Below are 15,510 nucleotides of genomic sequence, written 5' to 3' on the forward strand. Positions count from 1 at the left end.
GATTGTTGATGTGTACATTATAAGCCGGCGACCATATCACCGAAGCATATTCCAATCGCGATCGTACATATGCAAAATATAATGTTTTTATGGCATCTGGATTTCTGAAATCCTTAGTGCTTCTATAAATAAATCCATATGATTTTGACGCTTCTGAGACTACTGTGTCAATATGGTATGAGAAAGACAGTTTGGTATCAAAGTACACTCCCAAGTCTTTAAAAGAATTTGTGCGTATTAATGTAGTCGTATTTAAAGCGTAGTTAAATAATAACGGTTTTAATTTGTTGGTATATGTCATAACATTACATTTAGAAACATTCAACTTTAGACCATTTTCTACACACCAAGCATTTACCAAGTCAAGATTATACTGCAATCTATGACAATCTGCGAGATTTCTTATTTTATTATATAACTTGATATCGTCTGCATAAAGTAAAAAATCGCAATCCAATTTATCACCAATATCGTTAATAAAATAGTTAAACAGTAGCGGTCCAAGCACAGATCCCTGCGGGACACCAGAAACTACATCATAGGAGCTTGACCTTTCGCCGTATAACTCCACGTACTGACTTCTACCACATAGATATGAGCGAAACAATTGAAGAGAGACAGCTGAAAATCCAAAATTACTAAGCTTATCAACAATTAAACTATGATTCAATTGATCGAAAGCCTTGCTAAAATCCAGGTATATAACATCCATCTGTTCCCCATTATCAACTGCCTCAGCAATATTCTGAGTTATAAGCAAAAGGTTTGTGCTCGTAGACCTTCCTTTAAAAAATCCGTGCTGTTGGGGAATAATAATATTTTTGGTTAATGGAAAAACTCTATCGTGAATTAAAAATTCAAAAACTTTACAAAAATTGCAAATTATGGATATAGGTCTATAATTACATATATCGGACTTATTACCTTTTTTAAATACAGGACAAACCTTGGAAACTTTCCATAATGCGGGAATAGACCCCGATAAAAGACAGTTGTTAAACAAAACAAGTAAAGGCTTTACAAGTATATGCCTACAGTCCTTAATAATAAATGCAGGAATAAGATCCGGTCCTGTTGTAAATTTAGGTTTTAATTTGTTTAAAGCATTGAGTACTTCGCGTTCTGAAAAACAAGAAATATTTATATTAAGAGAGTTATTTGGGGTATGATGAGAATTAGGGTGTAAATTATTATTTAAAAAAGATCGTTTAAAGTAGTCAGCGAAGGAATTAACTATTTCAAGGGTGCCCTTTATAGGAGTGTCCTTGTAAAACATATCTTTAGGAATATCTCTTGTATTTTTTTTATTCTTTATAAAACTCCAAAATTTGTTAGGATTATTTATGATACTGCTTTCCACATTTGAAACGTATTGATAGTAAGATTTAGATATATCTCTTTTAGATTTATTGCGTAACAATTTAAACGTGTTTATATCATCGGTTCTTCCATATTTTTTAAATTTGTTGTAATGAAAACTCTTAAGCTTTATATCCCTTATAATACTATTTGTGAACCAAGGTGGAAAATTTCTCCTAGGTATATTAGGATATTTTGGTACAAAACTGTCCAATTCCTTTAATATTAAATCATAAAAGACCTTAAACTGATGCTCCACAGAAACCGTAGCTTCCATAAATGACCAATCAGTTTTTGAAAAGGCATCATATAAATTAGGAAAATTAGCTTTTTTAAAGTTAAATGCATTTTGTAGGTTAAAAAGTGTCTTACGCTTAAAATTCATAGAGTGGCAATATTTTAACGAAATATCAAGAGCAGGATGGTGAGTATCTTCGGTTAACAACGGATCCAAAGATTTATCCACTATGCAATTTTCATTATTGTTTATGACCAAATCAAGAATTCTGTTATTTGAATTTTGTATAGAGTTGCTTTGATTGCAATTAAGAAAAGTTATAAAGTTTTGCAGTATTAAAATATGCTTATCTTGAGAATTGTTACAGTTAACGTAATTAGGTAGATTAAAATCACCCAATATGCAAATATTATTACCAAAAATGCAGTCAAGGGATGTTAGACACTCAAACAGATTTTCCAAAGTTTCAGGAGATACTGGAGGAGGAAGATATACAGCAAAAACTAAAATTGACGAGAAATCTAATACAATCTTAACACCAACAATATCTATACCGGGTTCAAGATCAACACTTTGATTTACATCTATTTTAAAAGCATTAAACTTTTTATTAACGGCTATCAGACAGCCCCCACCTCGTGATTTTCCCGTATTTAGAAAATCTCTATCGGCTCGAAAGACATTGTACACAGCCGCAACCACCTCACCATCAGATATTGACGAATCGAGCCATGTCTCAGTAAGCGCCATTAGATCATACCAACACGCAGAGGTGCTATTTAATAAATCTGCAGTCTTTGTTCTCAAGCCACGTACGTTCTGATAATAGATCAAAAAGCGCTTACTAAGTCCGGTACTCGGTGCAGTATAATAATTTTGGTTGCTCGCAGTAGGCGCCATCAATACGGGCGGGGTCAATGCAGGAGCATAGTTCAAAATCGTTAGATGGGCAGGTACAGAAGCAGCACCTTGACCTATGAAATTATCAATTAATTGCTATTGGCCGAGAATATTTGCCCGTAGTTTTGCACACGCATTCTTGAAAACCGAACATACCGATATATCCCAAGCAGCATGATCCGATTTGACAGTGTTGCCACGATTATGAGAATTATGATTAATACAATTAGAACATTTTAATGTGGAAGATTTGCATTCTTTTACTGAGTGATTTTCACTACATCTGGGACAAATTTGAGTTTTAATGCAATTTTTTGAAGAATGGTTAAATTCATTGCAGTTAAAGCAGCGATTTACTTCAACACCATCGAATACAGAGCACGCATCATATCCCACAAAAACAGTGCCCACCTTTATGATCCTATCATATGTCGCTCTATCTAATTGAACAACAGCCTGAAATACCTTGTCACTTTTTTTTGTCGTACATATTTTAAAAACATTACATATGGATTCAGAAAAAAATACATCTTTATTTATTTGTTTAATTAAATTAAGAAATTCGTCATTATTATAATTTTCCCTAAAACCTACTATACGAACCCTAGGACTAATTCCGTGAAGCTCCTTAATTTCATAGGAATCAGCTAACTTTTCTTGAGCCATCTCTCTAAACTTTTTGTTTTCTTCCTGACTTTTACAGCCTACGACAATGGAACCATTTTTAACCGCTTTTACTTTGGTTAACTGTAAATTCAATTCCGATGGGTTAATTCGATGGGTTATATCTTCCTTGGTCTTTTCAGTGGTCTGGGCTTGGTTCTTTGGCACTACCAAGACAGCAGGTTGAGTGTTATTTTTTGCTATACTTGAATAACTCACCGGTGCAGTAGTCGCCGACTTGACACTTAAGATCTTCTCAGAGATTACAGTAACTAAATCAGATTTTAGGGATTCAAAAGCAGCAGTAATAGAAGCCAGTGATGATTGTACATGCTCATTTACGAGAAGTTTTAAACGTGATTGGTCAATGGAAATACATTTTGAAACACATTCATCACACTTCCAGGATAAACCTCTTACTTCAGAAATCAAATTGGCAACATCGACGGACTTGTGAACGCAGTTGATATGCGAAGCGTTTTTACATTCACTACATGGCAGTTTTTTTCGTGATGGTATAGATTCCTCACAAAAAACACATATAGACATATTTGGTCTATTGTTTGCACTTAAATCACTCTTTTAACACATTTACTGTTCACTAATCAAGTAACAACATATGGCGTTGGATTGGCAGTCTTACAAAGCACTACTAGTGAAAATTTCTTATTTCTGCTATTAATCTTAACACACTAAAACTGTGAGCAATTACGGAGCGAAATGACAATGCTGCCGGTCGATACGATACGATATGTTAATTATCAATGGAAGACCCTATATATTTTTAGATACAGTACCGAGCAAAAGTGGAGAAACATTTTATTTAATAAATATAAAGCCAGAGTAATCGACTATTGCCAATAAACAAATACTCACATTATTTCTTTAGGTTCAAAGGAATGCAAAAACATATTTGGTATTTATAACTTCTTGCAACAAAAACAATCTATTTGCTTATCTTTATTTTATGAGGAGCAAAAGTAGAGAAACATTTTTAAAGTTCTTAGTTTATGTTTGCTTATTGAAAGCAATACACAATAATATTTTGTTAATTAATAAAGAATAACCTGTAAATATGCCTCGAGGTATTACTTTGGCGTTATGTATAAAACAGTTGATAATATCAAAATATCAATCGGGTGTTAAGCAAGCAATCATTGCTAAGCAGTTAAGATTAAACCGCTCAGTCGGTTCCAAAACCATAAAGTTACACCGCATTAGGAACTCATTAATAAGTCCACCTAAAACTGGTAGGCCTAGAAAAACGACGCCTAGAGTTGACGAGAAGATTAAAACCTTAGCTCTTAAAAATCCATTTAACACAGCAGTGGATATAAAATCTCAACTAGACGATGTAAATATTAGTGCCCATACAGTTCGAAGACGTTTAAGGGACAGTGGCTTGCCGGCAAGAAAACCATCCAAGAAGCCCTTCATTTCGAAGAAGAATCGAACCGCCCCGACTTCAATTTGCACATGACCATTTAAACTGGTCAGAAGCAAAATGGAATACAGTATTATTTTCGGATGAAAGTAAGTTTAATTAATTTTCTTCTGATGGTATTTTATGGGTCAGGCGTCCGAAAAATAAAAGAGTTGATCCAAAGTATACTTTGGGCATTATTAAGCATGGAGGGGGAAATGTACAAGTGTGGGGTTGTTTCTCTGGTATGGAAATGGGCCCCATTGTCAAAATTGATGGGGTTATGGATCGGTTTAAATATTTAGAAATATTAACTGATAATATGTTGCCATATGCAAAGGAAAACATGCCATTACAATGGAGGTTTCAACACGACAATGATCTGAAGCATACAGCTAAAATTAAAAAAAAAATTTTTTGAGAACAAATAAATAACTGTTGTTAAGTGGCCAGCTCAGAGTCCTGACCTTAATCCCATAGAGAATCTATGGGATTTAGTACAAAAAAAATCGTACGGAACATCCCGAAAAATTTAAAAATCGAGACGAGTTGTTTGAAGCAGTTGAAGCTGCATGGCATTCTGTACCCAAGGAGACTTTAGGGAATCTGATTGGATTTATGAAAAGGAGATGCTTTGCAGTTATTAAAAATAAGGGATATGCAACTAAATATTAATTTGTTGTTATTATATATTTTCTTTAAATATGTGTTTCTCTATTTTTGCTCCCTGTTTTTTTTAAATTAATTTACATATGGCTTTATAATAAGTAGAATTATATTGTTTATGTTTTATTTTTATTATCTAGTTTGGTGTAGTATTATAGAATAAAAAAAATTTAGTTAACTTTAATAAAATAAATTTAAAAATAAAAAAAAACCCATCAGAAAAAAAATTATTCTGGGTTGTTGAGTACGAATTGTTTATTTCTCGGCCATTTGAGTTCCTAAAAAGCTCAAATTTAAAACATCTCTTTAAGAGAACATTATATTAAAGTGAGCATTCCCCAAAAAAGGTTTTTATTTATTCACGCAAAAACAATGCATAAAATTAAAAAATATCTAATAATAAAAATTTGCTCCAAACTAAACAGAGACTTCAAAAATAAAATTTACTGCAGAAAAAATGCGTACTGTTTTTTTTTATTAAAAAATATATACGAGAAACCCCTTACATGTACGTCAAAAAATGCCCTCCTGATACATAAAACACATCTGCAAATTTTTTTAAAAAATATCTACATTGGTAGTAAAGTTATTTAAAAAAAAATGTTTTTTTTAATTTTTAACTCCCTACAGTTTCGAAAGTAAGACGTTTAGGACAAACATTCATATAAAATTTTTTTCTTAGTTCAAGCCTGTAAGAAGTTTGTCGGTAAAGTTATAAAAGTTGTTAAAAATATTTATAAACACATACACATGTCAACAATAGTAAAAAAAAACACTCTATTTCTGTTAATACAATTCATGATATCGAAACACCAGGAAGTTTCTACCCCGCGTTTATGAGAGATTATAAAAGGTTCATATATGATCACAAAGTAAGTACACTTCAGTATAAATTCTCTAATTATGGTATAAATTATACTCTGAATTTAAGTTTTCAGACATAGCTATTGTAACTTAGACAAAAAACAAAGAACTTTATTGGTGCTAACATAAAAGCTTACACAAGTCAGTTAATGACAAAAGTTTGTGAGGTCACTAAAGTGATTATTGATATATCATCGATACTAAAAAAACTCTTAGTGGCAAGATATTTTTTAACACGTGAAGTAACTTATTATAAAACAAGGGGACATAAAAAGATACCCCCGTTTTTATGCGATGAATTCTATGAAATTCTGTATGAATATTGGTGTCATTGCTAGTGAAATGTGAATGTATATACATATTCAAAAGTTTCATAGTTATTAATATTGACAATAGTAGATTTATAAACAGGGCACAGTTAAATATTGAGTCTTGAGAAATGCATTCTATACTGCGCCCTATAGTCCAGGTTTTCGAGGACCCTAATAGCCTTTCTTTGAGGGAGAAAATACGGCTCACTTTGGTTGCACGCCCCCAAACTAGAATCCCATAGGAGGTTCTTAAATAGATACACGCAAAGTAAGCAGACAGTGCAACTTTAGGATTCCAGGGCATATGTAATTAACATGTGCATCCCATAGAAGTTTTGAATCAATTTTTATCCTAAGATTGATAACCGGTGCATTGCCAACATTAGCCAAATCTAAATTGTGAGTAAATATGTACAGTTGTTGGGTTTTATCTGCATTTACAGTATTGGCCATAAAAGTTGGAACTTTTAAAAATTTTAAATGTTTCCAATGTTTTAAATTTATATTTTATTTTTGTACATCCAATTAATAAACATATTTATAAGTAAACAAAAAAGCATACCAGAATTTCAACCTTATCTTGTTTCAGACAATAAGAAATACTTTAAATTTTTGTGCTGGACAAAATGCTTGGAACTTTTTATAAAAGATGTATTTTATAGGCAGTATTTGACACACCATGCACACTGGTAGGTTCTTTTTATTTATTTTATTTTGTGTTACCATGGGAAAAGGCAAGGCCTATTCCAGCGACATTCGCCAAAGAATTTTAGATTTTTACAATCAGTGCTATAGGCAGCATAATATTGCTCAAAGACTAAACGTTCCTAAGAACACCGTGTCACGGATAATTAAGAAATATTGTATATTTGGAAATGAGGTACCAGGTAAAAGCACTGGAAGACCTAAAGCCACGACTGCCCGTGTAGATAGGCGAATTTTAAATATTTAAGTGCATATGCCTTTTTTAAGTTGTATCGTTGGCAAAGAAAATAAGATACTGCCTTCGAGGTCATTAATGTTTATCAAAAAAAGCAGAGGTCCCAGCACTGATCCTTGAGGAACCCCAAATTTAATTCTACAAAAACAGATTGTAAGTTATTCAAATTAACCATTTGAGATCTACTACTTAAAAAATAATATTCCAATGCTATTCGCATTTCAGACCTAAATGTGTATCCGTGTACATGCATATCCCTATTTATGTCGAAGGACTCGTTAAAAACAATAACAGGCAGAAAGTAGTTTAAAATGTGATGTATTTCGAATGTTAAGTATTTATCCATTGTGTTTTGACACGTACTTTTTATTGGCTGCTATGACGTCGGTATCATCGAAGCCGTTTTTGGTGTGGTCAACATTTTCTTGGTCAATTGGTATGCAGTGTGAACAAGTCCATTTTTAGTTAACCAAAATACTCAATCCAAGCATTGAACTTACGTAATTCGCAATTCTTACAAAACTTCCCTTTTTAACTCCTAAATAAAAAAGGATATTGTATTTCTTAATATTGCCATGCCAAAGAAAACTTTAAAAATGACTGTATTTGAAAATTGAAAAGGTTTTATGGAGAGTTTAATAGTTTGTGCTCTAGTAACCAAACTAATAAAATCTATTTGTGACATACAGCATAAATTTAAATATAATAATAATAATAGTTTCTGCTGACTCATAGTAGGTACATAAACTTTCTCGTTAAAACTATTTTTTATGTAGTTTGTTTAAGTAGCTGCGCCTACCTATTTTACCGTGATGGAACCAAATTAACATAATTGTTAATAATTTTAGATTATGTGAGAGACTGGACGGAAGTGCCTTATTAAGATTAACAAACCAACTTAAGTCATAACCTTGAATCATCAGCACTATTAGTATGAATATAATACCGGATTTTCATCATTTATATTGCTGGCTTTTTTTTAAGCATCAATATGTTTTCCATAAATATGTTTCCTATTTACTTCATTTTACATTGCCTCCTTGGGAAGTTTCTAGTGTGACTATTACCCATTTGCTCAAAACAAATTACAACAAAAGTGTTATCATTCAATATTTTCTTATCAATAATCTTAAATTTTCAACAACGCTTTTGACACAAATTCAAAACAAAACTTAATATATTCATTCTTAATGTTTGGTAATTGAAGGTGAATATAATAACTAACAAAAAAGTTAGTTATATAATAACTATCTTAGAAAAGGAAGGTCGCGCAAAGCATTGTAGCCCCATTAAAGAAAGGCGTCTAGTTTTGCAATTAAGGAATGAAAATAAATCCTATGCTTTTATAGCAAATGTGCTTAAAAGATCACCTTGTGTAATCTTCAGAGTTTTAAAAAGACAAAATAAAATGGAAAATGTTCCTGAAAATCGAGGCCATCCAAGAAAAACCACACGGAAGACTGATAAGTTTATTGTACGGGTAGTCAGTAAACAACCTTTTTCCACATCTACCTCTATAAAACGAAACTTAAGCCTAAGTATTAGCACTAGGATGATAAGAAGACATTTACAAGACCAAAAATTATATGGTCGAGTAGCCAGAAAAGTCCCATTTCTAAGCAAAAGGAATGAATATAAAATAAAATAAAGACTGGCATTTATTAAGAATAATTTTAATGAAAATTTTCAAAGAAATTAGTGCAACATTCTTTTTAGTGATGAGACGAAGATCAACTTCAATTCGAATCAGATGGAAGATTATTCGTTAGAAGGAGGATGAATGAAGAATATAATCCTAGGAACATAATAGGCACAGTTATACACAGAAGTGGAAATATCAAACTATGGGGCTGTTTTTTCTACAATGAGTAGGTCCCATTATTTTGGATTAAAGAGACCATGACAAAAGAAATTTATTTGGATATCTTGGATAGAGTCATGCTACCATATGCCAAAGAAAATATGCCTATAAGGTGGGTGTATCAACAAGATAACGACCCTAAACATACGGCACGGATTGTTAAACTAAATAGGGTTTCGGTTCTGGAATGGCCATCACAATCTCCTGACCTTAACTCTATTGAAAAAACCTTTGGAAGGCGCTGAAAAACCGAGTAGCTTGTAAAAAACCAACAAATAAGGAAAATTTATGGAAGGATGTTCAGGAAGCTTGGTAGTCCATCCCAGTTAAAACATGCCAAAAGTTGATTGATTGATTGCCTAGCTCTGATTTTAAAACTTTTATTGAATACTTTGAGAAATTGTTAAAGCTTTTATATAAACCTAATATTTTAATGTGTTTTTGTGGTGATTTTAACTATGATTTTATTTCCACATGTAAAGAAGCAGTACATATTGTGGACGCATTTAGCTCATATGGTCTTAAACTAGTTTTTTCTGAACCTTCTAGAACTCATCCTGTACCTTGATTGATAATATATTCACTATAACGCTGCACTGTTTTCAACTGAAACCTTTGAAGTAGCGTTTTCTGATCATTGTGCTCAGATACTGAGTTTTGACTTGGGAAACCCAATCAGTCACGATTTAAGCAAATTTTCTATGAGTTCTAGATCCTTTTCTGATGAAAACATACGCTATTTTAACAACTTGTTGTCCAAAGGGCATTGGCTGTCTTTTCAAAAGCCTTCGATACCGTTTCACATGAAATTCTCTTTAACCGTTTAGAAAAAATTGGTATTCGAAACGGGCCTCTTAACTTATTAAAAAATTATTTATCAGAAAACAATTTGTTAAGATTAATAACACAATGAGCTCTCCTAAATACATTAAAACCGGAGTTCCACAAGGGACAGTACTGGGACCAGTACTCTTCCTTGTGTATATTAATAGTATAGGAAGCTTATTGGACGACTGTGAAGTTATTTCGTACGCAGATGATACTGCATTATTGTTTTCTGATAATTCTTGGAAGAGAGTCTTTAAAAAAGCCGAAATTGGCCTTAGTAAAATGTATGAGTGGCTCAACAATAAGCTTTTAAGTTTAAACTTTAAAAAAACTAATAAAACTTATTATATGAGTTTTTCCGCAACGTCAGTAGATCAACCACCGCCCACAGAGATTGTTATTCATAATAATGACTGCTTATCGCATAATGATGCATGTAATTGTATCAAAATAAAAAAAGTTGAAAAAATCAAATATCTGGGGGTTATACTGGATCAGTATCTTAAATGGGAGGAACATATTGCATTCGTTAATAAAAAAATTAGGAATATTTTCTATAAATTGTATCAGGTACGTGAAATCCTAAATGTAAAAATGTTAAAAACTTTATATAACGCACTAATAGAATCCAATTTAAGGTACTGTATTATTATATGGGGTTGCGCGTATAACAATACTATAAAGAAGTTGTTAAATACTCAGAATTCTGCACTAAAAATAATATTTAAAAGACCATATAGATTTTTAACTGGTGAACTATATAATAATCTAAATTTACTAAGTGTCAGAAATATTTATATCCATTCCACTTTAAACTATGTCCATACTACATTATCACCAATTAATAGTGATTCTATCAACTATCTCACAAGAGCAACAAAAGAGATAAATATGTTTATTCCATTTAAACCTACAAATGTGACCCAAAGATTTGTAACCTATTATGGACCAGTTCTTTTTAACACACTGCCTGCTGAATTGAAAAAATATAATTATCCAAAAATTTTCAAAGCCAAAACCAAACAATTTTTATTGAAAAATCAAACATTTTTTGAAACGTTGTTCTGAGTGTGTGGATATTGGGTTATTTTAGTGCATATTAGTCGTAATTTTTACTGCCTTTTTTTTTCTCTCGCCTGTTTTCCGCCTGCATAGCGGCCGGGCTGTTGCCGTTCTTAACCTCTTAATATCTGTGCCATTTTGGAAGAGGAAATCTGCACATAAGGTACGTCATAGATGGCCTTAGGCCGATTCCTCTTCTTGGATTTTTACATTAGGTATATAGGTATTTCACTTTTTTTTTCTTCTCTTATGAATAGGGTTGTTATCTATTTTTATTTGTACCTATTTTTCCTATGTAACAATAAATACTTTTGTATATAACTTTATGTAATATATTTGAATTTGAATTTGTCAGTTATTGAGACTCTGGATTTTGAAAGTAAATTTTCTTACTTCTTTGACACATTTTCCAGTTTATTTAATATGAGCTTTCCTTATGTAAACAAATTGAAGCCATATCACAGAAAGTCTCATCAGTGGATAACACCATTGATAATTATTGAGGGCAAGCAATTGAAGCTACTTCATTCTCAACTAAAGACCGTTCATGACCATGAGTTACTGACATCCTATAGAAGGAGATTGAAGGTACATCAGAGAAAATATTGTAAATGCTAAAAAAGCCTATAATTCAACAAAGTTGCTTACTTCTAACAGCCTCATGGGAAAGTATTAAATCAATCACGAACTTTTCAAATCACGGAACAAAGTGTGTTCCTAATTTGGTTACTGATAATGGAATGAAAGTTACTGGCAACCTCAATATTGCTAATACATTTAATAATTTTTTTGTACACTCAGTGCAAAAGATCACAGATGATTTTCAGGCACCCATCGGAATGAATGTGCCTTTCAACAGTTTATCCCAATCTCTTTTTCTATTCCCTCTCACTGAAGGAGAAAGACTTGAGATTATAAAATGTTCCTCCAGGAAAAAGTCATCCGGTGTAGACGAGGTACCTTGTTACTTATTGCTAGCATGTGCAGAGCATATTATCTCTCCACTTACCTATCTTCTAAATTTATCATTTCAGTTTGGCTATTTTCCTAAAGAGCTAAAATCAGCTGTTGTCATACCTCTTCATAAAAAGGGGGAGACCGCAGAAGTGGGTAACTATAGGCCTATTGCTCTCCTGTCGGTATTCTTAAAGATCTTTGAAAAATCTTTTAAAAGAAGACTTATTGCATTTTTAGATTCTTTTGCTTTACTGTCATGTCATCAGTTTGGATTCAGGTCTGGACTCTCTACATCAGATGCTATAATATCTCTTTATACAAATATATTGAATAATTTTGAATTGAAATTAAAATCTGTTGGTATCTTTTTTGATCTTACTAGAGCATTTGATACCATTAATCATGCTTTACTATTAAAAATCTAAATATCATTAATTTAGATCTCCAGACCCCCGAGAATAACCTCTTTCAATGGTTCTTGGCAAATCTTCTTTCTCTCAATAGTTCAAAGTCACAAACACTTAATTTTACTTTGCGGCACAATACATTGACTGAGCATCCTGCTTTTGGAAGCTGTTCAGGTGAGGCTAAGTTTCTTGGTGTTCACCTTGATCCAGGATTGACTTGGGAACAACATATAGTCAAACTGTCTAGTAAACTGTCCAGTCTGTTATTCCTCTTTAGAAATCTAGCGGGAATTACTTCCTTGCAGGTCTTACTTACAGCATATCATAGTAGTTTTCACTCACAGCTAACTTATGCCATACTGACATGGGGTCATTCCTGCCATATAGATAAAGTATTTGGGCTGCAGAGAAAGTGTATTCGTATTGTGACTGGTCAGGGTTACCGAGATGACTGTAGGGAATCTTTTCGGAAGCTTAAAATATTAACTTTGCCGTCCGTGTACATTATGCAGTGCCTGTTGCGTGTTCACCAAAATCTGGATCACTATAGAACCCACCTACATTTTTATAATTATGAAACTAGGAATTGTAATGAGCTAGTGCCTGAGTTTAGCCGGCTTGAGAGATCAAGAAATGGAACCAGATACTTTGCACCAAAATTTTATAATTGTCTTCCAACAAACATTAAATCTCTTAGCCTTCCGCAGTTTAAAAAACAAATAAAAATGCATCTTTTGAGGGGTGCATTCTACTCATTTGAGGAGTACTTCTCATCCCAATTTTAATTTTAATCTTATATGTTAATATTGTCTTAATAAGAATGTATGTTAAGTGTTTTAAGTTTAGTGCAAATATTGTGATTAGATGTTATATTTTATCTGCTTTTGGGCAAAACTTGTTAATTTGTATTTTATCTTTTATCCTTATTTGTAAGTAAGTGACTTGACTTGTAATAATGCATTGTATGTATATTATTATTAATAAAATACTACTACTACTACTACTACTAAAAATAAGATTTTTCATTATGATATAAGAGGTCCGGCTTATAAATGGCTTGAATCATATTTGACAGGTAGAACCCAGGCTGTTAGATTGAGAGTTAGTGGTCAGGTGACCATATCTGATTGAGCAACTGTCATCACTGGGGTTCCACAGGGTAGTGTTCTTGGGCCCATTTTATTTTTATTTTTTATTAATGACTTGCCTCTCCTGGTTAATGACAGCTACATAACACTTTTTGCCGACGATACATCAGCAGTTGTCTCGGGTACTGACTATCAGTCTATCCACTCAAAAGCCACCAAGTGTATAGCTGATATTGCGGGGTGGTGCCAGAAAAATGGTCTTTGTTTGAATAGTTTGAAAACCAATTTTATTGTTTTCACTCTGATTCGAGCTATTCAGGACTGGAGCTTACTCCTTAGAGAGCAGTCATCAAGTAGCCTCATCCAACAACACTCCACCAAGTTCTTGGGAATTGTAATTGATAGACATATATCATGGGATCCGCAGTTGGAATCTGTGTGCAATAGATTGTCCAGCAGCAATTATGCCATCTTGCAACTTCAAGACTATGTGGATGCATATACACTTAAAAGCTTTTATTATGCCTCAGTGCATTCCACTCTATCCTATGCCTTATTAGCTTGGGGTAATTCCTCCAGTATTGGGAGAGTGCTAATAAATCAAAAGGGCATTGTATGTACGATGTTTAGACTTTCCTTCAGAGAAACTTGCCGTGGTACTTTTAAAAAAGAAAAAATCCCAACTATAACATTTATATCTTGGAGTGTGCATGTCAAGTACATAAAAATCTTTCAAACTACATGAGATCTGGAGATCTTAATTTTTATGAAACTCGAAATGCAGATAAATTATACATCCCTTTTACACGGTTGTCGCAGGTACAGGATGGTCCGGAAATTACATCTCTCAAAATTTTTAATCATCTCCCATGTAGAATAAAGAGAGCTAAGACTTTTCCAACTTTTAAGAGGGCTCTTAGGACCATGTTAGCTGACTGTCCTTTTTATTCATTGACAGAGTTCTTTAACTGTAGATTTATTGACTAAATTAAGTTAAATTTGTTTCCTTTCATATCTTTGTAATTTTATACTATTTTTATTAAGATAGTTTATTTATTTATTTATACTCTTACAAACACATTTGAAATGTAATTATATGTGGGAGTGCTTACTGGCTTGCAGAAAGAAAAAGGAAAACCAATAATAATGATGAAACTAAACCTACACTAAAACTAATAACATTTAACAAAATACACCTACTTACAATTAAAAATCAAAAACAAAAAGAACAGATTAACAAGTAAATGATTAATTAGATAAGGATACAAAATCAGTCTTAATTTGGCGAATACTAATATTAAAGAGATCTATATCATATTTTTGTATATAATTATTACATTCTTGCATCATTCTATTAAATGGCGAACAACTTGAGGGTGAACACTGGAAAATATTGTTATTTCTTATTCTCAAATTGATTTTAGAAACAGCAAATGATAGGTGATTAGTTAAAGAACAGTTCTTATATTTTAAGTTGTTAGTTATGTAGTAAACAAATAAGACATCATTCATATTATGCCTAACACTTAATCGTACCATTTTAAATTCAATTAGCATACTATTATAGGAGATCATATAAGGATATGCATTATGTGTCCTTAAGTACAGGTATCTTAAAAATCTTTTTTGGACCCTCTCAATCATATTAATATGCACCATTGCTTTAGCCCAGATAACTGAGGCATACTCCAATATCGGTCTGACCAGTGAGTTGTATAGAATTATTATTGATTTTATTTCTTTAAAATGTTTTGTATTTCTTATTACAAAACCAAGAAGCTTATATGCTTTGTTTACAATAGTTTCATAGTGTTGCTTAAATTTGAGATTTGTTTGAAAACAGACCAAGAGTAGTTTTTTATTGACAATTCCTATACATTGTTATGATGTTAATGGAAATAAATCATTTGATTTGATTTGATTCAATGCCATGAAGATCCGCA

At 32.4% G+C, this 15,510-nt stretch overlaps 1 protein-coding gene across 1 annotated transcript; it reads right to left on the reverse strand.

The window, feature by feature from the left end:
- Window positions 1-664: 664 nt before the first annotated feature.
- Window positions 665-2,497, reverse strand: LOC126749729 (uncharacterized). Its single transcript, XM_050459414.1, has 2 exons — window positions 925-2,497; window positions 665-799 (listed from the first exon to the last, which is right to left on the reverse strand). Exons 1-2 carry the CDS (start codon window positions 2,495-2,497, stop codon window positions 786-788), a joined length of 1,587 nt encoding a protein of 528 aa, XP_050315371.1. The 3' UTR covers window positions 665-785.
- Between the last annotated feature and the right edge of the window lie 13,013 nt (window positions 2,498-15,510).

The sequence above is a fragment of the Anthonomus grandis genome, unplaced genomic scaffold, assembly GCF_022605725.1.
Source record: "Anthonomus grandis grandis unplaced genomic scaffold, icAntGran1.3 ctg00000577.1, whole genome shotgun sequence".
Lineage (NCBI taxonomy): Eukaryota > Metazoa > Arthropoda > Insecta > Coleoptera > Curculionidae > Anthonomus > Anthonomus grandis.